The sequence below is a fragment of the Andrographis paniculata genome, unplaced genomic scaffold, assembly GCF_009805555.1.
Source record: "Andrographis paniculata isolate CXL003 unplaced genomic scaffold, ASM980555v1 Contig30END, whole genome shotgun sequence".
Taxonomy (NCBI): Eukaryota; Viridiplantae; Streptophyta; class Magnoliopsida; order Lamiales; family Acanthaceae; genus Andrographis; species Andrographis paniculata.
The window spans coordinates 1,578,963-1,598,458 of record NW_026137563.1 but is presented as its reverse complement, the minus strand read 5'-3'; the positions used below and the strand labels follow the sequence as shown (position 1 = coordinate 1,598,458).

The window sequence follows — 19,496 nt, the reverse complement described above, 5'->3', positions numbered from 1 at the left end:
AAAAAAACTGACAAAAAATAATAATATATATATCGAAATGATATATATTTTGTATTTTGTATTTATGCAAAAATATATATAGTATGTTTTTATGGGATATAAACAGTGGAAAATAACAAATAAATGTGTTGCATTATCAAACAATCCCTCCAAAATCCCCACAAGAACACCTTCCATTGCAAAATCTATGTAGCCTCTTGCTATCACGTATAACTATATTTCTCGAACTCGAACACGCCACGAATTTCATAAAACCATGGCACTCCGAACACATACCCATCCGCTTCACCACTCGAATCTCGGCACCCGCCGCCGTGTTCAGCAACCCGAAGGCCACCGCCAGCTGTTCGCTGTGATGACCGGCCGAAGCAGAGGAGGCTGCATCACCTTCTGTACTATCCAAATTCGCTGACTTTCGATAATCTTCGATCATATTATTAAGAAACATAACAATGCTGCTGTTCTCATCGTCGTCGTCCGGGACATGTTTCTTGCTCCCGGGCTTAAACGCAAACACCTCGTCCCGAACGGTGATCCAGCTCCAATCCGTTACCCGGTCGTCGATGTTCTCGCCTTTCATCATTTTCCTCACTCGAGAAACGTCTTTCCATCGCCCGGCCGAGTGGTACAAATTCAGTAGCGAGAAATACGTCTCGGGATCCTTCGGTTCGAGTTCGAGCAGCTGTTCCGCGGCATAAAACGCTAACGATAACTTCCCCTGGCTTCTGCAGCCTGCGATCAAAACCGACCATACGAACTCGTTCGGCGTAAAGCCCGTCTTCGTGATGAAGTTGAAGGCTTCCTCAATCCGACCCAGCCTTACGTACATATCGATCAGGCACGCGTGGTGGTCGACGACGGGGTTGATTTTGTACTCGTCTTTCATCATTTCGTAATATGCCAGCGCCTGCTCGACAAACCCAGCTTGGCTGCACGCTGAAAGCACGCCGACGAACGTAATCTTGTTCGGTCTCATTCCCACAAATCTCATGTCCTCGAAGAGCTGCACTGCCTGCTGAGAATGCCCGTGCTGCGCAAGCGCAGTGATCATCGATGTCCACGAGATCAACGTTCTTGTAGGCATTTCTAAGAACGCTTTAATCGCTCGATCGATGCTTCCACATTTGCTGTACATGTTAACCAGTGCAGTTCCCAACACCACCTCGGATAAAAATCCCGTCTTTATCGCCTGTGCGTGAACTTGCTCCCCTTGCTCCATCGCCACCAGATTGCTGCACACAGTTAGCAAACTCGAAATGGTGTAAAGATCGGGTTTCAATCCTAATCTGTACATATGTTGGAAAATCTTAAGCGCCTCTGTTCCGCAAACGTGGGCTGAAAGCCCGTCATCGGCAAGACTCGTCATTTCTGCGTGTCCAGCGATCATTGCGTTCCATGTAATCATGTTGATGCTTTCCATGCCGTCGAACACCTTCTTCGCCAAGGCAATGCATCCAGTTTTCAAGTAAAGATACATTATTGCGGTCGTCACTGGTAAATCTGATCCGTATCCGAGTTTGATAGCTAAGGAATGAACCTGTGATCCGGTATTTACAGCCTGCGTCGTACAGCACAAACTCAATACACTAGTCAGAGTCATCTCATTAGGCTCAATGCCTTCGGCAAGCATTCGAACAAACATTTCCAATCCCATTGTTGAATTCCCATTGTCCCCACAAGCAGATACTGCAGCAGTCCATGAAATCACATTCTTTTCTTCGATTCTATCGAAGGCTTTGATTGCCATCTCCAAACTACGGCACTTGGAGTACATGCTACAGAGGGCGTTCCCAATGCTCGTATCGTGGTCGACATTGTACTTTACAGTGTATCCATGGACTTGCTTCCCGAAGGCAATGTTGCACATAGAAGTGCAAGCATTCAAGGCAATCCCCAATGTGTAATTTGTAGGATATCTTCCAATTTCCAGCATTTCCTTGAAAACAGAGATGGCTAGGTCAGGCTCGGAATTCTGGACATGGCCGGACATGAGTGAAGTCCAGGTGACAACATTTCTGTGGGGCAAATTGTCGAACACCTTGCGAGCACTTTCAATGGCGCCACATTTGGAGTAGGCGTTGATTAGAAACGTCATGAGGAACAACTCCTCGCAGAATCCGCACTTCACCAAGTGCGCGTGAACTGATTCCACGCCAGAAATTGATTTCTTCGCTATACATTCTTGCAAAATCGGAACGTATGAAGACGATTCCAGTCTATTGCTATCTTCGCTTATCAACGAAACCGCCTCTCGTAATTCACGACTGAGCGAATGAACCTTATCCAGATCTTTCCCCGCGTAATTCCTCTGCAATCGACAATAAAAACTCAACAAATTGACCATTCCACTCCAGACAGCACATTCATACTCCCAATTAAACCATAACACAACCAGAAAGCTCAATCAATTACGTACAATACCTTTTCGAACGTAAGGAAAGACGGAGGGGATAACTTGGAAGATTCGGAATCGAGCTTGACAGCGGCGCTACCGACCACTGCTGGAGGCAGAGAAGCCATGAGAAGCAGTGAATTCTTCTGCTATGCAACGGAACCGATGATTGCATGTAAGTTAGTTATGAGTTATCTGATCTGCTTGGATAGGAACGGTCGGGTCGACCCGAGATTTGGGCAAGTCCACCGTTAAAAAAATATGGGTCATGCTGTGTTTCTTTTGCTTGAATTTAAAAAAATTTAGTTTGAATTTATATTAAAATAATATTTAATTAAATATTTTATTAAAAAAAAATATATGTAAAATTCAAATAGTAAAATTTAAAAAAAATTATAAAAAAAAAACATAAGATTTAAAAGAGTGATGTATTTTATATTACTAATAATATTTAATTTGACAGAAATAACTTTTTGTCCTCTTATATCACTATATTTGTTTGACCAATATTTTTTTTTTTTAATATATATTTTATACATACAATTTACTATATTTTATATTAAAATTTATTTTTTTAAAAAAATACTAAACAAACAAATTCACTCTTTATTTGTTCTTCAAATATACTCCCTCCGTCCCCAATTTATCTATCTATTTGCTTTTTGTATGGAGTTTTAGAAATATTAGTATTATATTGCGATAAAATAGAAATAAAGGTAAAAAGACTAAATTAACCTTGTTTTAGAAATATTAGTATTATATTGGAATAAAGTAGAAATAAAGGTAAAAAGACTAAATTAACCTTATTAGTATTGTATAATATAAAGGTAATGACATTTGTGTAATATATTGTAAATTAGAAGGGTATTTGTAATGTTAGGTATATAGTATAATTACTAAAAAAATGAAACGGATACTTTGTTATGGAACGGACCAAAATGAAAAAATTGGATAAATTGTTAAGGGATGGAGTAGAAATTATGTGTCCATCCAAGGACTTATATGCAACATACTTAATCATAGGGGATTTGTGTTATTATTATTTTTTTAAAAAAAGAAAATTGTTATTATATACTATAATAAGTAGTATATAATAATACTCCTCCGTCTCGTAATAAAGTATTTATTTATATTTTGCGGCATTATATTTAACATTAAAAATATTTTTATATTTGTATAATTTTTTATACAAATGTTATTGAATTAGTATTATAAGACACTAATAGAAATATTTTTACAATTTTTTCTTGATTTGTAATACGTTTTGATAGAATAATTAATATCCAAATATCAACATGTAAAAAGTAAATGGATATTTATTTATGGGACGGAGGGAATATATTTTTTTTATAAAATATTATATTTAAATACAATCTAAATTAAAATTTTAAATAAAACATTTAAATTCAAACTCAGGCCAAAGAAAAAAACCGTAAAATAAATTTTAAATCTCAACCAAATGTAGAATGCAATTTCTTACCTTCAAGAAACTAGCGCGGTTGATCACACGTTTTTAATTAATAGTAACGAAATGTTTGATTGTAAGTTAAAATCAACATACAATACATATTTAATCAAAAATATATTTTAAATAATTTAAAATATGTACATTTCAATATATGAAATAAAAATAAAACATAAAAATTCATATAATCCTATAACTACAAATACAAATATATGTAATTAATCTATATTAATTTACAAATATAAAAGATAAGTCAATAAAAATTTATTTATTATTTATATTAAAATAAATCTCACTTTAAACAATAATAAGAATAAAAATTTCTTTATTATTTATATGAAAAATAGAGATAAAATATAAAATAAATCTCACTTTAAAAAATAATAAAAATAAAAATAAATAATACTCCCTCAGCCGCATAAGAAGATAGCATTTAACCTCAACAAATGACAAACATCCATCCCCACTGCTTATTGCAATTTAATTCAACAGACTCCAAGAAACGGTTGAAAACATAATTATTGAGATTTTCGCAACAAACAAAACTTAGACCAATCAATCATCATCTTGCACCAGATTGAAAACCAAACTTAACTGCATCAAATTTCAATTTCGAAATTTAAGAAAATTACCATTGCTCATCTGGGAACTTTGCTGACAACCCTTGCTCCAACTCTATCCAGCTGCTTCACCATTGCCATGGCCTTCAAATTCCCTTCCTTCATGAACGCCTCCACCATCCTCTCCCCGATTTCCCGCCCTCGTTCTTCGCTGTCCGTCACCGCCACTGCAGTTGGCCCTGCCCCGCTTATCGTGCACCCGAACGCGCCAGCTTCAATGGAGGCTTTCTTCACTTCAGCCATGCCTGGAATCAGGGGAGCCCTCCTTGGCTCCACAATCTTGTCCGACGACAGAGCTTTGCCCAAGTTCGGCAAATCCCCTTGCAAAACGGAGGCGACGAGTGCGCCTGCCTGGCTGCAGTTCCAGATGTGGTGCGACATTGTGATCTCCGGCGGCAGCGCCGCCCTCATCTTCTTTGTCGGAGCTTCGAATTCGGGGTTCACCAGGACGAAGAATAAGCTCTGTTCTTTCGGGAATTTTAGCTGCAACAGTTCCAGAGGTTCGTAGCTGCGAATCAGGATGAAGCCTCCCAGGATGGACGGCGCTACATTGTCTGCGTGGTAGCCGGAGACCTTAGACTCCGATTCAAGACCGGCAAGGACCAATTGGGACGGCGATAATGGCGCACCGAATAATTCATTGACTGCAACCGCAGCTGCGGCAGCACTAGCTGCACTGGATCCAAGGCCGCTGCCGAGGGGGAGGCCTTTCTCGAGGGAGATCGAGAGGCCGACGGATCGAATGTTGAGCATCTTCATCACGGCAATGGCCGCGATTCCAGCACAGTTGAATAGGGGATTTTTGCTCAGCTTTGATCCAGCACCGGAAATGTGGGAAATCGATACTTCCCCGGGGTGAACCGCTGGATCAATTCGGAGGTTGACGTAGTCACCGATTCCATCGACTGCGCAGCCGAGGAAGTCGAATCCCGGCCCTAGATTGGCTACTGTCGCCGGAGCGAATGACTTGACGGAGGAGCACAGAGGCTGGGGTTCCGCTAATTTGGAGTAGGCGGACGACGGTAGGGCGAATGTAGAAGGATTGAACCTCAAGTTGGAAGGAAGCTTCGACGGCGATGTGGAGGCAGCATCGGCGGAGAGTGAGTGGAGCTTCAACTGAGAGCAGCAAACGGCGGCCATTGATGGCTCTCAAGAACTATAATCCCGGAAGAAAGTCGAACCTGACTCGCCCAATTCGCGACGCTCAAATGTCAAAACCCTCCGAATCTGCCAGGTTCAACTAGACAAACCCAACCAAAGAACATCATTCAATCTAAGAAAATAAAAAATTAGCGGATGCTTCGAGGATTCACAATAACAGAAGAGCAAACGCATCAAATTTAAAATTGCTGCAAGCGATCGAAATATTGGCTTCTCGATTGAAGTAACAATAATACAGCAAACTAATCAAAAATTGAAAACTACTGTAAATGCTTTAAATATTCTCGATCTCATAGCCATCCATCCGTAAAAGAAAAAGATTAAAAGAAAGAGAAGGACTGACGCAGGCGGCGCTGACGACGTGACGGAGGAGAGAAGCCGGGTGACTGAGGTGAAGCCGTATCGAAATGGGAAAAGGGAGAATCTCAGGCAAACAAACGAAATAGGGTTAAAGAGGGAGACCACTTGCCCAACCAGTTCCGAACCGGCGGCTCCGGATCAAACTGGCGGTTCATCATTTTTATTAGCTTTTGGAAAAAAAATTATATATATAGAATAGTAATATTAAAATATAATAAAAAAATTTAATTTCATATCTTTATTATTAATGATATATAAAATACTATAATAATAAAAATATAAAATATGTTTTATATTTATATTTAGTTTCATATTTTTATTATATAATAAAATTTTATATAATTATATTAATTATTCAATATATTAATTTTTTTACAAATAATTTATTTACTTTAATTTAATATTTAATTTAATTGTTTACTAAATTTATTATATTATATTTTTCTTATATTAATTTGATAAAATTATATTTATCATTTTTTTTAAAAAAAAATATAAATATATATATTAATCATATTTTAAAAATTTATAATTTTTTTAATTAAATTATTAATTATATATTCCATCAGTCCCGTATAATATGAAAGTAAGTAATTAAAAATGTATTAGTAAAAATAATTATTATTTAATAAAAATAATTATAGATTAAGATTAAAATAAATAAATAGTTTAATTAAAATAAAAAAATTATAAAATTTAAAATTAAAAATGCGATTAAAGTGCATAATTATATTTTCAAAAATAAAAATGATAAATTATATTAGACAAAAAAAAATAAAAAGTAAAGACAAATTATGCGAAGAAATAATTTTTAATCGTTAATAATTTTTATTATATTGTAATTATTTTTATTTTTTAATTATTTATTAATTAAAATGCCTAAAACTCTACCACCAACTAAGGTGAACAAATTAATGTAGGGTAACATTTATGATTTATTCAAATACATCTAATTTTAAAATCAAACACTAACTCGTAACTTTATATTAGAATTATTATTTATATAACTTTTATAAAATATATATATACGCTTTTAAATAAACCAAAACTAAAATTGACAAATTTTAAATAAAATTAAATTATAGTAAACCATCTGGAAATTAAAAATAATAATAAAAATATATATATAAATTGACAGTTTTAACTAGAATTATCAAAATACATAAAAATCTCATAATTTACATAAAAATAAAATAATAATAATAATAATAATAATAAAAAAACAAAATAAACAAGCACATAAAAATCTAAAATATCATAATAAATTGGAAGTTTTTGAAACTTTTCAAGAACAATAATTTAATTTAAAAAATATCACATTAAATCTCTCTTTTATCTAACAAAAGCAGCATCAAATTTTAACTTTTTACTATTTTAAAAAATATTTAATAAAGATGGCGACTATCACAAAACGTGGAACACAAAAGCTATTCATTCAGAAATTCAATTTCAAGAGAAAAATGAGAAATAAAACAAAAGTGACTTGTATCAATAAGCTAAATGCAACATAGAGATTTAACATCTACACATAAAGCATAAACCGTATTCTATCTACTATGTAACCAATTAGTAAGATCTCACTCTTTATGTCCATCACTGCAAGTTTGGTTGTCCGGACCTGTTTTGGGTGAGTCTTCCCCACACCATCTTCCCACATCGCGCCAAAGTTACAACAGCCAACACGTAAAGCAGAGGAACACCGGCGATGCAGCCGCCAGAAGAAAGATTTATCAATGTCTGCAAAAGCCAAAAGTTCAGCTGAATCACAAAAGGATAAGAAAAACAACGAAGTTTGGGGTTTCACATTTGTACAATACAGGGCCACCATTTCTATTTTCGTTGTCATGATTCTGAATCAGGCCCGTGGTTTTCAGATCGGTATGAATGAAAAACAAATCCAAAAAGATTAGGGACTTCATAAAGGATTGCTGTAGATTTAAATTGGTCGTGTGAATATCTCAACTGTTTCTTGAGCATTGCATCACTATACCACCAGGAAATGTGGCCAAATGGTTCACTAAAAACTACAAGAATTGTTATTTACCATGATATAAACTAATGAGAGCAGCAAAGAACAAATTCTATATAAATGGCCAATATACTTATACAAATCGTGCCATAGTCATATAGATGATAAAACTGAGATACTTACTAGCATCCCTGCAGCAAGGTGAACAAGAGGAACAAAATACTGGTCAATTTTGTTTCCTTCAGCATAAGCATTGAATGCAATAACCATTGAGAAAGTGTGGATTGTGACAAATGCAAGTGCTATAAGAGCTGCAAAAGAAGGAAGAAGAAAGACAATGAAATCATTGTTACAGTAGAAGAGAGCAACGGAAGAGAATCAGGCGGAAATTTGTTCTAACCACCTCCCATTTTTCATATTAGACATGAAAAGTTCATCTACAGTTTAAAAAACTAAAACCACCAATCATCAAGTAGCATTATTTTATGCATTGATTTTAAATTACATAGCCTTCAAAGAAACCAGGCACTTACAAGAGACGAGAAAAAATGGTATCTGAGAGCACTTCTCCACATAATATGTTGCTGGCCCAAATGCAGGTGTTAACAGGCTTATGCAGAAGAAGACAGCATGTGCCACACCATGACCCATTCCACCAGCTGAACAACAAAATAGAAATTGCGATTTAAACTGCAAGATCGCAAAATGGGTAGTAAATATATTGATATGCACAAAAGGATGAAAACACAACACAATAACACCAGAAATGTAATAAATTATATATGTTCGAAAATCTTATAGGGCTTCAGGAGAGCAGATTAAGGTAGTAGACCGCCAAGATCGAAATCAATAGGTCCAGACAACATCTGTTTCTATCAGTCTGTTTCTCATACTTGTCCCTCCATCTAAAACTGACTGCATGCTAGAACTATGCATAGATTTAAATCAGCATGTCATCAACTAAATTGACATGTTGAAAGAGAATATTCTTATTAAAATGGATATATCGTGCCGTAAATTGGGAGGTAAGTTGTATGTCAAGTTGCCAAATTGTGAAAGTTGAAATTCATAAGAAAATTGACATTCGCCAATCTCATGCCAATATATATGCGAAGCGGCATTAGATGCAGCTACCTTGCAGAAACTATTCCCTGTCATAAGAAATCTAAAATCCCTAAGCCAGCTCCAAGCGATGGGCCATACGATAAGAACATATTGCAGAAGAAAAGAAATGATCACGTATGAGTACTCTGGCACTCAAATTAAGACATACACCAGCTTACCAAGAGCAATTTGCATCTTATCTGTAATATAGAGGCGAGGCTTAGAGACTCTGTCAGCAAAAGCATCCAGTATTTCTTCCATCCGCCTGATAAAGGTTTGTGATGCAAAGAGATTAAAAATAAATAAATATTTTTATCTAGTCTATTACTATGATTCAACAGAAACAAGATAGTTTTCCAACATATGACAAATGTGATTCTAGATAGCAGTTGAATTCTTAGACTTCAACATGCAAAAAAAAAGATTAGGACTTATTCCAGATGTAAGGAGGAAAGCCAATGCTTGTTTCCAGACAATGTGAAATATGTTAATTAGATATTCTTGATTAGTAATTGAAGTTGTCCAAGCTAAACTCAACTCATTCTCAGCTTCCCAACCACTCAATCATCAATTCAATGCAGGTGCAAGAAACAACTGTTCCACTTCAAAGTTTTCGAGCACATTATTAATTACATTCTTGACAGGCATTGGTTTCACATAGTAAAATGCAGGTTTTCTAAGTAGTGCACAGTGTATAAGTATATTTACTTTGCTTTCTCTCTCTACATATTACGAAGTTCTTAACGGAAATACTGCTTAGATTACTTCAACAAGAACATGAATATATTCGTGCTATTTCCATCCATAATGAAATCGAGTCAAATAAATGCAATATCAATTCAATGTCATGCTTATTAAAAAAATTAGGCACAAACATCTATCAACCAATCAAGGTAGGTCATAACCAAAAACAGTTTCCCAATAAACACCTTACTTGTACAGTCTCCACAAGAAAAGTCGGAGGCCCTCCTGGAAGACGACAGAAGTCAGAATAACAAGTGCGTATGGCCACCACGCCGATGTTTTGAAGGGGAGGAACGCTCTCCACAGAGCCGATAATGCGATGAGACTCATCAGCCATAGCAAAGTACTGCGATCAACAACATAACGTCGTACCGGAAATCGTCATAATCGATTCTAAAAAGCACAATCAAACACACACAGATGCGAAAATTCATCGGCACGGAGGGAACCAAAACAAACCTGGAAAGAAGGGTGAGGACGAGGAAAGGCTTGGGGGAAATAACCGCGGCGAATAGTGAAAGAGATGGACCCAATGCTAGCAGCGCGTAGCCGATCCCCGCCGCCACTGTCATCTTGCACCGCTGCAGAAACTCAGCCCCAACTTGGGTTGAACTCTCTAATTCTGTGGAGTCATGTCCAGGGTAATTTCGGTGCGCAGAGTCATACCCTCTCAATAAAGAAAAATACTCCTCCCTCCCATTCCATCAATTCCATTTCATTTCATTTCGGGACGTCTTATTTATTATTTTTATATTTTAGAAATATAATTACTTATTTTAATTATATTTTAAACTTTTTTTATTTAATAAAAAAATTCTGGTATCTTTATTAAATATTTTTACTAATACTATATTTTTCTAATTATTTCAGTCTTTTTTCAAAAGTCTTTGCAATTTTGTAATAAATTAAAAATAGTCAAAATTAGTTACATAAATTACAAAGAAATGTAACTAGTTTCGAGAATTACAAAAGAAATGTAATTAATTTTGGGTAATATTTTATTAATAAGTAGAAATATGTAAAAAATTTTGATATTTTTGTCTCTTAATTTTATACATAAATTTTATATAAATGTTACAATATGTTTATAATTTAGTTTTAAGGTATTTTGGTATCAATGAAAATAATTTTTATTAAAATAATAAATAAATATTATTGGATACGACAAATAAAATTGATAAAAAATTATATATTTTTTAATTGTGACGGAGATAATATAATTTACAAAAATTGTCATATCTTGTGGACAATTTGGGGTATATGAAGAACAATGAGAATATCAAAAAAATCTTAATTAAAAAAAATAGTACTCTATCCGTCCCACATATCCCTACTTTTGTCAGTCCATATAATTTGTCCTTTCTATTTTTGGAAATATAATTATGCACTTTAATCGGCATTTTAAATTTTAAATTTTATAATTTTTTAAATTTTAATTAAACTATTTATTTATCTTAATCTTATTTTATAATTATTTTTACTAAATAATAATTATTTTTACTAATACACTTCTTAATTACTTACTAATTATACTCTACCTAAATTCTCATGTCTATGGTAATACATTCATATTACATGGGAGATGGAGTATAAAATACTATTGAATTTAAATTAAAATTAATTTTTTAAACCAATAAGTCAAATTTTGTGAATAAAAGGAAAACTTTATATACAACTAATTATTATATATAGCCCACAATACTTTAATTTGGATTAAAAATTTTGTTACTTGCAATACTAAATGATAATTAGAGGGAAAAAAATATATATATATCAAAACTTTATAAATTGTTTTATATTGTGATGGAGTTTGGAGTTTATAATGAAGTGAAATATATGGGGTAGAATAGAAATCTTTTATTGTGTGATCGCTGAAGAATGCAAAACATTAATAAACTAACCATACCCGGATCCGGACCCGATCCTTGTCCGGTTTCGGATACGGTGTGGACTATTCGACTACCAGAAAGCTCCTCTGACCTAACTCATCGGAACTGTCTTCTTCTTCTCCAATTGGCGAGCATTGAATTCAATGCTTCGTCGTCTGCGGCCTGACTGGAAGTTATGATGAGCTGGTCCTCATTTCTCGGGATCCCAATTTGCCTAGCTTTCCTCTCCTTCTTTCTGCTCAAATTTTTCGCTCCCAAATCCCTCATTAATCTTCCTGACGATGTAGGGCTCTTATTTGTATTGCTTTGAAAAAAAAGAAACTATGAACGCCAGGTTTACAATTGATCGTATAGTTTAATCTTTTATTTTGTATTTTCTGTCCAGAGGCTGTTCACTGCTGAGGAACTAGCTCTTTATAATGGGACTGATTCTGGACTGCCAATTCTTCTTGGTATTCTGGGGTACTGCTTTTTCTTTCTGTTTTACCTTGTCTGTTTTTTGGTCTCTGCATATTTGGCGAATGTGAATTAATCATAGTTTACCATTGTTTCTTCGTTCTATATGTGTTTGCGATGTTATTGTGTTTTTTATAAGGCTCTTGCACTTGTTTCTTTGGCACAGATCAGTGTTTGATGTAAGCAAAGGGAAAAGTCATTACGGTGCCGGAGGTGGCTACAATCATTTCGCTGGAAGGTCTGACACTTTATCGTAATTTTAGTTTTGTACTATTCATGGAGGAAATGATCAATCTTGCCATGGGCGATAGCAGACATGATTTAGGTTTCAAAGTTAATCAACATTGTTACATTACAGTTATCCACATAATAGCTTATTGTTTGAAAGTGCATATGTTTCTGATTTGATATGTTTAATTGCTTTATGATTTCATTTTAGCTCATACTTGATCGCCCCGGGGTACTGTTTGATGTGTTGTGCTTCCAAATCATTATTTGTATGTCCCGAGTGAGTTAAGATGAGATCGTGAGCTTATGTATGATTGTTAATCTATTTTTGGCCAGGGATGCGTCTCGAGCATTTGTTTCGGGGAATTTTACTGGTGGGTAACTTCATTTTGTTCCTTCCAACTTTGCTGCTTGCTCTCGAAAGTTCTTAAATATCCTTTTTGGAAAAAACTTCCCATTTTCTCTGTATGCAGAAATATGTAATTCTGTGTTGGACAAGATTAATGATGGTAAAATATACCTGTAGTGAACATTAAGCTGTAGGCTGTTTGCTGAATATGATAGGGAGATAGCAAATGCCGATAAATATATGAGCCAGATTATTATTATTATTGGTCTATAATAATTATATGAAAATGCAGCTATATTCCAAAGTTTCAATGCCTCATAATTTTCTAGATTTGGTTTCATCTAAAAAACAAATGTGTCTTAAGTTTTGTTTAACTTGCCTTGTTACTATTTTGTAAACTCTTTTATTGTTGTAAATATGCAGGAGATGGACTTACAGATAATCTGCATGGTCTAACTAGCACCGAGGTTAATTTGTAGTATTATGTTGGAATACTTTTCCCGCTTGTAATTTCTGATACATGTATTCCGATGTTGATTTCAAATACCTGACAACATTCTCCATACACCTTGAATTTTGATATGGCTGCTCTTCTACCACTTTAAAATAACATTGGAATAATGCACAATCCCATAACAATTATGCACATATATCTTCCATATCAGTTTTCTCATTCAGTAATTTATTGAACTTTTGTTTTTCTTTCTTTGTGGGGTTTATATTCCTGTTCTTACGACTGTAGATGCTTTGTCTATGCCTATATAATCTAGGTGAATAGCATCATTGACTGGAGAGGCTTCTACTTCAGGACATACATGTAAGTGATTAATGCATTCGTATTCTCTTTAAACTTCGCATGTTAGTTAGACTTGTTTAGTATGCACATTTTAATGTATTCCTGGGCTTTTATATTGCAGACATGTGGGAAAATTAGTAGGTCGGTATTATGACAGTGGGGGAAACCCGACGAAATACTTGAAAGGCGTTGAAGCAAAGGCAGCCAGAGGCGCTCAGCTGCTCGAGAAGCAGAAGATTGAAGAAACCAAAGTGCCCAGTTGTAATTCAAAATGGAGTCAGGACGAGGGTTCCGAGGTATAGAATCTACCTTTTGCTCATCAATAACTGCATATAAGACATGATTTTTCTATCGAATTTGGCTAGCTACAAATATGGCCCGTAATTTTCTTAAAATTATGTTCTATTTCCGATTTTGTTGCAATGGCATCAAGCTAAACTCCAGCACTTTGTTACAGGTGTGGTGTGATGAAGGATACCCAAGGTTAGTTCAGAGACCTATTGAGATAGCTATTACAGGGAAGATGAGCAAGCGGTGTGCTTGTCTCAAAGCAGACGAACTTGCACAGTCTGGTCTGGAAGTCTACGATGGCTGCGATTACTATGCCCAGAAATGTCGGCTATAGACTGAGGTAGACGAGCACCCCTTTGTTGATTGTGTGACAAATATTTGTTTCATTGCATACCTTAACACAACTTTTCATATGCTTTACCCTTACAGTCTTACACGCACAAGTTATTGTGCTTTTCTTAGATTAAGACAGGTTCGTCTCATCTTCCATTTATAAGTGTTATAATCGTATAAATGTGAAAAGTTTTGCACTAATGGTTACATGTAAATATGTTCTTTCATATTGGTCGAGCTCTTGTTTAATTCTCTGGATGCCTAGATGAGCTTTACACTAAAGTAATATATGATGATTTTTTATTGTTGATTAATAGTATTAAAATTTCCGAGAGTATCTAGGAAATGGAGCTTAAGATCTTCACAAAGATCCCAAACATCTCACGATTCTCCTTATTGTATCGGTTTGGCTTCATTCTGGTTTCGATTATTTCTCAACAAGTACTTCCTGATGCAGGTACACCGGGAGTGTAATATGGCGATGGTAGTCGGCGACGTCGGTTCCATATGGCTCTGCTAAGTCCCTGAAGGAAGCTATGATCCTTCAGTTGTGCTGGAGGCAGTAGGTTTCTGTAAATGTCTTCATTAAGAGATGAGCTACATATTCACCAAATGGGTGATAATTAATCACCATTCGAATTTTGCAGTCATGAAGAAGTATTGATTGGACTATTGGTGTATGTACTCTGCTTTAATTTTTATAATACTAGTATTTTGCAATTTATAATTAATTATTATTTTTTAAAAAAATTACATTGTAAATTATTATTTTTAAATTATTCCCCCTCAGGTTGTGCTGCACCTGCCAAACAAGATCCTAAAAAATACATAAATTTCCCGTTTTTCAACAAAGTATAGTTACGACTGACCCAATAATTTTTATCGTTAATTTTATTTAACTAAGAGTTTTTAAATTTTAAATAATAGTAAAAAATTGAATACTTAATATAATGTACCATTTCATTAAAATATAATAAACATTTAATACTATAATATTTTATTGAAAAATAATAATTGTAAATTTTGTTTTAAAAAATATGTATTTAAATAGAGCTATATTTTTTCAGTATCAAATGCTACCGAGTATATATACCCGAAAAAGTGAAGTGATATATCAAATTATATATTAGTGAAAAAAATTCCACAATAAAATTAAAGTTTCCTTAACATGAGTTTATTGATATAACATAAAATGACGACGATATATCAATTATCAAATAACGATGCATTTCATTAATGAAAGGATGGAGTGAATGCATATAATAAATGAGCTAACAAGTCTAGCCTACATACCCAGCTAGCTTAGCTATGTATGCATAAAAAAAATAAATGCAGTATTAATTTATAGTAGTAAATTAAATAAATATTCGTTTGTTCCATTAATTACATGACGCCAAATTATTCTGCAGACTGCAAACTGCAAACTGCACTTGTCCGTTCTTCCATAGTTTGCAGTTTGCATTGAGAAATGGATTTCCTCTCTGCTGGTTCGATGATCCAAGTCCGTGTCCATCTTCAACACGATTCTTGATTATGGTTTCTTCCGCTGTAACTAACAGATTCGTAGCACGATGGATGACCCCTGGAATTTCCCAATTTAGTGCAGGTGCAGGTGCAGGTGCAGGTGCGGTGCTCATTCATGCATGACTCGTCTTCCTAAATTTCTGCCTGCGGAAAAGCTCAACGGATTCCGGAAATATCGAAAATTCTGAGAGATTCTTGCATATTTGGTTCAAGTAGCGATAGCTAATAAGTAGAAATTTCGAGTTCGGAAGAGGTTTGCTGCTGTACCGTACGTCCTCCAACTCCAATGGCGTCCTTGGAAATAGACTCCGAGAAGAGCGTCGGAAACTCGAAATGGAGAGAAAACAACGACGGCGGCGACGCCGACGACGACGAGGAAGTCTCCCCAGTGGAAGAGGTTCGTCTAACTGTGCCGAACACGGACGATCCAACCTTACCTGTTTGGACGTTCCGGATGTGGTTTTTGGGGCTGGCTTCCTGCGTGCTGCTGTCGTTTCTCAACACATTCTTCAGTTACCGCGACGAGCCGCTCGTTATCACCATGATATCCGTGCAAGTGGCGACTCTGCCTCTCGGACGGTTCATGGCAAAGGTGCTGCCGACGACCAAATTCCGGCTGCCAGGGTTTGGTTCGCGGCAGTTTTCGTTGAATCCTGGGCCGTTTAACCTCAAGGAGCATGTTCTCATTTCGATTTTCGCCAATGCTGGTTCCGCATTCGGCAGTGGTTCTGCTTATGCAGTGGGGATTGTGGACATCATCAAGGCTATTTATAAAAGGAGCATCTCATTCTCCGCTAGCTGGATCCTTGTAATCACTACTCAGGTTCGATTTCTTCATTGTTGAATTACAGTGACTGTTCTGCTGTGGTTTTTGAGTTCTTGTATATGTGTATCAGTGGGAACAGAAGAGTCTAGAATTCATCAGCATATAATTGAGGATGATTTCGATTGTAATGGTTGTTGATGTGGTCGTGACTTATTGATTTGTTTTGGAGTAGGTTTTGGGGTATGGATGGGCAGGGATTCTGAAGAAGTATGTGGTGGAGCCTGCTGAAATGTGGTGGCCTAGCAGTCTTGTACAAGTTTCTCTCTTTAGGTAATTTGTGAAGCAAAAGGATATTTTCTGCAACCACATGGTTTCTAACTGCTTGCTTATAGTAAGCATAATTGTTTTTGTCATTTTCCAGTGTGAAATAGAGAGCAAGAAAGAGAAGCAAAATCCATTGCCATGTTTGTCTTTGAATTTCTTCAAATTTACTCTACCTGATGTCACTTTGTTGATGCAACAATGGGTTTTTTAGAGCCAGTAGAATTCTGTTTTGTTCTAGCTGAAGTGAGTGACCTTTCATGTTGATTGCAACTTTGGATTGATGGTTCTACCTGTGGTGTGCCTGCACATTTTAGCATTTATTTAAAATTCTAATACAATCACAGCAATGCAAAAGATCTGCTTGAGCTGGATTTGCATCATTCAATAGTATCTATTAAAATAGTGATAGTATTGTTTTGGTTCTAATTCTGTGGATTTGATTGAAGAATTTCGGAATGTAATAAGCTAAATCCTGATCAAGATTTTGAATGTTTTTTGCAGGGCCCTTCACGAAAAGGATAGCAGTAAATACTCTAGAGCTCGATTCTTTATGATTGCTCTTGCTTGCAGCTTTTCATGGTACGTTGTCCCTGGCTACCTCTTCCAGACCCTGTCCTCTCTTTCATTGCTGTGCTTGATCTTTCCCAAGTCTGTGATCGCCCAACAAATCGGTTCCGGCATGCAAGGACTGGGAGTTTCTTCCATAACATTTGATTGGGCAGTTGTGGCATCATTCCTTGGAAGCCCTTTGGTCTCTCCTTTCTTCGCCATCTTAAATGTTTTTGTAGGCTATTTTGCTGTCGTGTACATCATGGTTCCGATTGCCTACTGGGGTTTGAACACCTACAACGCAAAGACATTCCCCATCTTTTCCTCTGAACTATTTGATCGCCACGGCCAGATATATAATGTATCCGCTATTGTGAACAAAAAGTTTGAGTTCGACTTGCAAGCATACAATAAGCTGGGGCATATAAACCTGAGCACCTTCTTTGCTTTGACATATGGCCTTAATTTTGCAGCAGTGGTGGCTACTCTCACTCATGTCATCATGTTCAATGGAAAGTAAGTCACATTTGGTATTTTATAACCAGGATTCTCATAACCACGGAGTTTTCTTGTGCATACTTAGTTATTGTCTAAGAAAATTCGATGCTGTCTGATTTGATCGACATTGTCTGTAAAACAGGGAAATCTACGAGCGCTATAAAGCTTCGCACAAAGGAAAGGCGGACATCCATACAAGACTAATGAGGAAATACAAAGACATCCCAAATTGGTGGTTTCACTTGATGCTTGTTGTGTCCTTAGCTGTGTCTCTTGCTATGTGTATATTCATGAAGGACCAAGTTCAGCTTCCATGGTGGGGGCTTTTATCTGCATCAGGCCTTGCATTAGTCTTTACGCTCCCTATAAGCATAATAACAGCCACAACAAATCAGGTATGATAGTTTCCAAGATACATACAGCATTGGTTCATGTTTCTTCGACTGTTGGACACTAATTTTATGATTCTTGAGATCAGACACCAGGCCTCAATGTTATCGCAGAATACATCATGGGAATTATATATCCAGGAAGACCAATCGCCAATGTCTGCTTCAAAACCTACGGCTACATAAGCATGAGCCAAGCAGTTTCTTTCCTCAACGACTTCAAACTAGGCCATTACATGAAAGTGCCTCCGCGATCCATGTTCATAGTTCAGGTGAATGTCTTTTTGTAGGATTATAGAACTATTAAGAAACATTATCTGATTCAAGCATTGACAAGTCGAGTTTGATTATCATCAGCTAGTAGGAACAATCATCGCCGGAACAGTCAACATGGGCGTGGCATGGTACCTCCTGACAAGCATCGAGAACATCTGCCAGAAACAGCTGCTTCCCCCTAACAGTCCATGGACCTGTCCAGGCGACCGTGTCTTCTACGACGCATCCGTCATCTGGGGCTTAATTGGTCCAATGCGAATCTTCGGGCCCGGGGGGAACTACAGCGCCCTCAACTGGTGCTTCATTGGCGGCGCGGTGGCTCCCATCCTGGTGTGGCTGGTACACAAAGCATTCCCCAAGCAGAAGTGGATAAAACTGATAAACATACCGGTGATCCTGGGAGCAACGGCGGCGATGCCCCCGGCATCAACCCTGAACTTCAACAGCTGGATACTTATCGGTACGATCTTCAACCTGTTTGTTTTCAGGTACAGGAAGAAGTGGTGGCAGAAATACAACTATGTGCTGTCAGCAGCACTGGATGCAGGGCTGGCATTCATGGGGGTGGTGCTGTACTTCTGCCTGGGGATCGAAAATGTGCATATATCATGGTGGGGATCTCAGGGGGAGCATTGTGACTTAGCTTCATGCCCTACTGCTAAAGGTATCGTTGTCGATGGCTGCCCTATTGTGCACTAGCTCTGTTGTGTTAGATCACATCTATTATGCCATTTCATAATTGAATTGAATCACTAGGTTTTACATGAAAATGGTGATGAATTGTATCCTTCTTTTGTTATGCTCATCAAATAGGTATTTTGCTTCTGGTATAAATATGTTAAGAATATCGATGTTCTCCGGGGGAGGGGTCTTATAAAGATCGTTCCCGGGGTTCTTGGGATGAATTTTTGATTGTGTGCTGACTTGATTTTAAACTTGTGTTGCTGAACGGGTACAAAATATATCAAATCATATAAAAGTACTGGTACAATTTAAACTAGTGAATAACTGTA

At 36.4% G+C, this 19,496-nt stretch overlaps 5 protein-coding genes across 6 annotated transcripts; 2 read left to right on the top strand and 3 right to left on the bottom strand.

The window, feature by feature from the left end:
* Positions 1 to 71: 71 nt before the first annotated feature.
* On the bottom strand, positions 72 to 2,575 carry LOC127246521 (putative pentatricopeptide repeat-containing protein At5g52630). The gene is made up of 2 exons (XM_051267959.1): positions 2,422 to 2,575; positions 72 to 2,308 (listed from the first exon to the last, which is right to left on the bottom strand). Exons 1-2 carry the CDS (start codon positions 2,518 to 2,520, stop codon positions 137 to 139), a joined length of 2,271 nt encoding a protein of 756 aa, XP_051123916.1. The 5' UTR covers positions 2,521 to 2,575; the 3' UTR covers positions 72 to 136.
* Positions 2,576 to 4,302: 1,727 nt separating this feature from the next.
* On the bottom strand, positions 4,303 to 6,137 carry LOC127246519 (homoserine kinase). The gene is made up of 2 exons (XM_051267958.1): positions 5,982 to 6,137; positions 4,303 to 5,717 (listed from the first exon to the last, which is right to left on the bottom strand). The coding sequence occupies exon 2, from the start codon at positions 5,615 to 5,617 to the stop codon at positions 4,496 to 4,498; it is 1,122 nt and encodes a 373-aa protein (XP_051123915.1). The 5' UTR covers positions 5,618 to 5,717; positions 5,982 to 6,137; the 3' UTR covers positions 4,303 to 4,495.
* Positions 6,138 to 7,412: 1,275 nt separating this feature from the next.
* On the bottom strand, positions 7,413 to 10,511 carry LOC127246221 (gamma-secretase subunit APH1-like). The gene is made up of 6 exons (XM_051267472.1): positions 10,275 to 10,511; positions 10,006 to 10,161; positions 9,251 to 9,336; positions 8,501 to 8,626; positions 8,151 to 8,278; positions 7,413 to 7,735 (listed from the first exon to the last, which is right to left on the bottom strand). The coding sequence occupies exons 1-6, from the start codon at positions 10,385 to 10,387 to the stop codon at positions 7,592 to 7,594; spliced, it is 753 nt and encodes a 250-aa protein (XP_051123429.1). The 5' UTR covers positions 10,388 to 10,511; the 3' UTR covers positions 7,413 to 7,591.
* Positions 10,512 to 11,779: 1,268 nt separating this feature from the next.
* Positions 11,780 to 14,888, top strand: LOC127247028 (membrane-associated progesterone-binding protein 4). 2 transcript variants are annotated; one of them, XM_051268730.1, is made up of 10 exons: positions 11,780 to 11,987; positions 12,090 to 12,166; positions 12,327 to 12,398; positions 12,725 to 12,762; positions 13,161 to 13,204; positions 13,508 to 13,554; positions 13,655 to 13,829; positions 13,991 to 14,164; positions 14,254 to 14,296; positions 14,615 to 14,888. In XM_051268730.1, the coding sequence occupies exons 1-8, from the start codon at positions 11,880 to 11,882 to the stop codon at positions 14,156 to 14,158; spliced, it is 729 nt and encodes a 242-aa protein (XP_051124687.1). In that variant the 5' UTR covers positions 11,780 to 11,879; the 3' UTR covers positions 14,159 to 14,164; positions 14,254 to 14,296; positions 14,615 to 14,888. The 2 variants fall into 2 exon arrangements, with proteins under 2 accessions (XP_051124687.1, XP_051124686.1); XM_051268729.1 differs by lacking the exon at positions 14,254 to 14,296 and having other exon boundaries at positions 11,783 to 11,987.
* A 714-nt stretch (positions 14,889 to 15,602) lies between these two features.
* LOC127246668 (oligopeptide transporter 4-like) lies at positions 15,603 to 19,449 on the top strand. Its single transcript, XM_051268170.1, has 6 exons — positions 15,603 to 16,504; positions 16,680 to 16,777; positions 17,273 to 17,836; positions 17,961 to 18,213; positions 18,297 to 18,479; positions 18,565 to 19,449. Exons 1-6 carry the CDS (start codon positions 15,968 to 15,970, stop codon positions 19,180 to 19,182), a joined length of 2,253 nt encoding a protein of 750 aa, XP_051124127.1. The 5' UTR covers positions 15,603 to 15,967; the 3' UTR covers positions 19,183 to 19,449.
* Positions 19,450 to 19,496: the final 47 nt, after the last annotated feature.

What these genes read in the sequence shown, in the direction of transcription:
- LOC127246668 (XM_051268170.1), top strand. Translation starts at nt 15,968, where the DNA reads ATGGCGTCCTTGGAAATAGACTCCGAGAAGAGCGTCGGAAACTCGAAA. An exon ending in TCCTTGTAATCACTACTCAG is followed by an intron (nt 16,505 to 16,679) that starts GTTCGATTTCTT and finishes GTTTTGGAGTAG; the next exon opens with GTTTTGGGGTATGGATGGGC. An exon ending in TAACAGCCACAACAAATCAG is followed by an intron (nt 18,214 to 18,296) that starts GTATGATAGTTT and finishes TCTTGAGATCAG; the next exon opens with ACACCAGGCCTCAATGTTAT.
- LOC127246221 (XM_051267472.1), bottom strand. Translation starts at nt 10,387, where the DNA reads ATGACAGTGGCGGCGGGGATCGGCTACGCGCTGCTAGCATTGGGTCCA. An exon ending in ACCATTTTTTCTCGTCTCTT is followed by an intron (nt 8,279 to 8,500) that starts GTAAGTGCCTGG and finishes CTTCTTTTGCAG; the next exon opens with CTCTTATAGCACTTGCATTT. An exon ending in ACCTTGCTGCAGGGATGCTA is followed by an intron (nt 7,736 to 8,150) that starts GTAAGTATCTCA and finishes TGGCTTTTGCAG; the next exon opens with ACATTGATAAATCTTTCTTC.
- LOC127246519 (XM_051267958.1), bottom strand. Translation starts at nt 5,617, where the DNA reads ATGGCCGCCGTTTGCTGCTCTCAGTTGAAGCTCCACTCACTCTCCGCC.
- LOC127247028 (XM_051268730.1), top strand. Translation starts at nt 11,880, where the DNA reads ATGATGAGCTGGTCCTCATTTCTCGGGATCCCAATTTGCCTAGCTTTC. An exon ending in ATTCTTCTTGGTATTCTGGG is followed by an intron (nt 12,167 to 12,326) that starts GTACTGCTTTTT and finishes TCTTTGGCACAG; the next exon opens with ATCAGTGTTTGATGTAAGCA. An exon ending in ATGGTCTAACTAGCACCGAG is followed by an intron (nt 13,205 to 13,507) that starts GTTAATTTGTAG and finishes TATATAATCTAG; the next exon opens with GTGAATAGCATCATTGACTG.
- LOC127246521 (XM_051267959.1), bottom strand. Translation starts at nt 2,520, where the DNA reads ATGGCTTCTCTGCCTCCAGCAGTGGTCGGTAGCGCCGCTGTCAAGCTC. An exon ending in CTTTCCTTACGTTCGAAAAG is followed by an intron (nt 2,309 to 2,421) that starts GTATTGTACGTA and finishes TGTCGATTGCAG; the next exon opens with AGGAATTACGCGGGGAAAGA.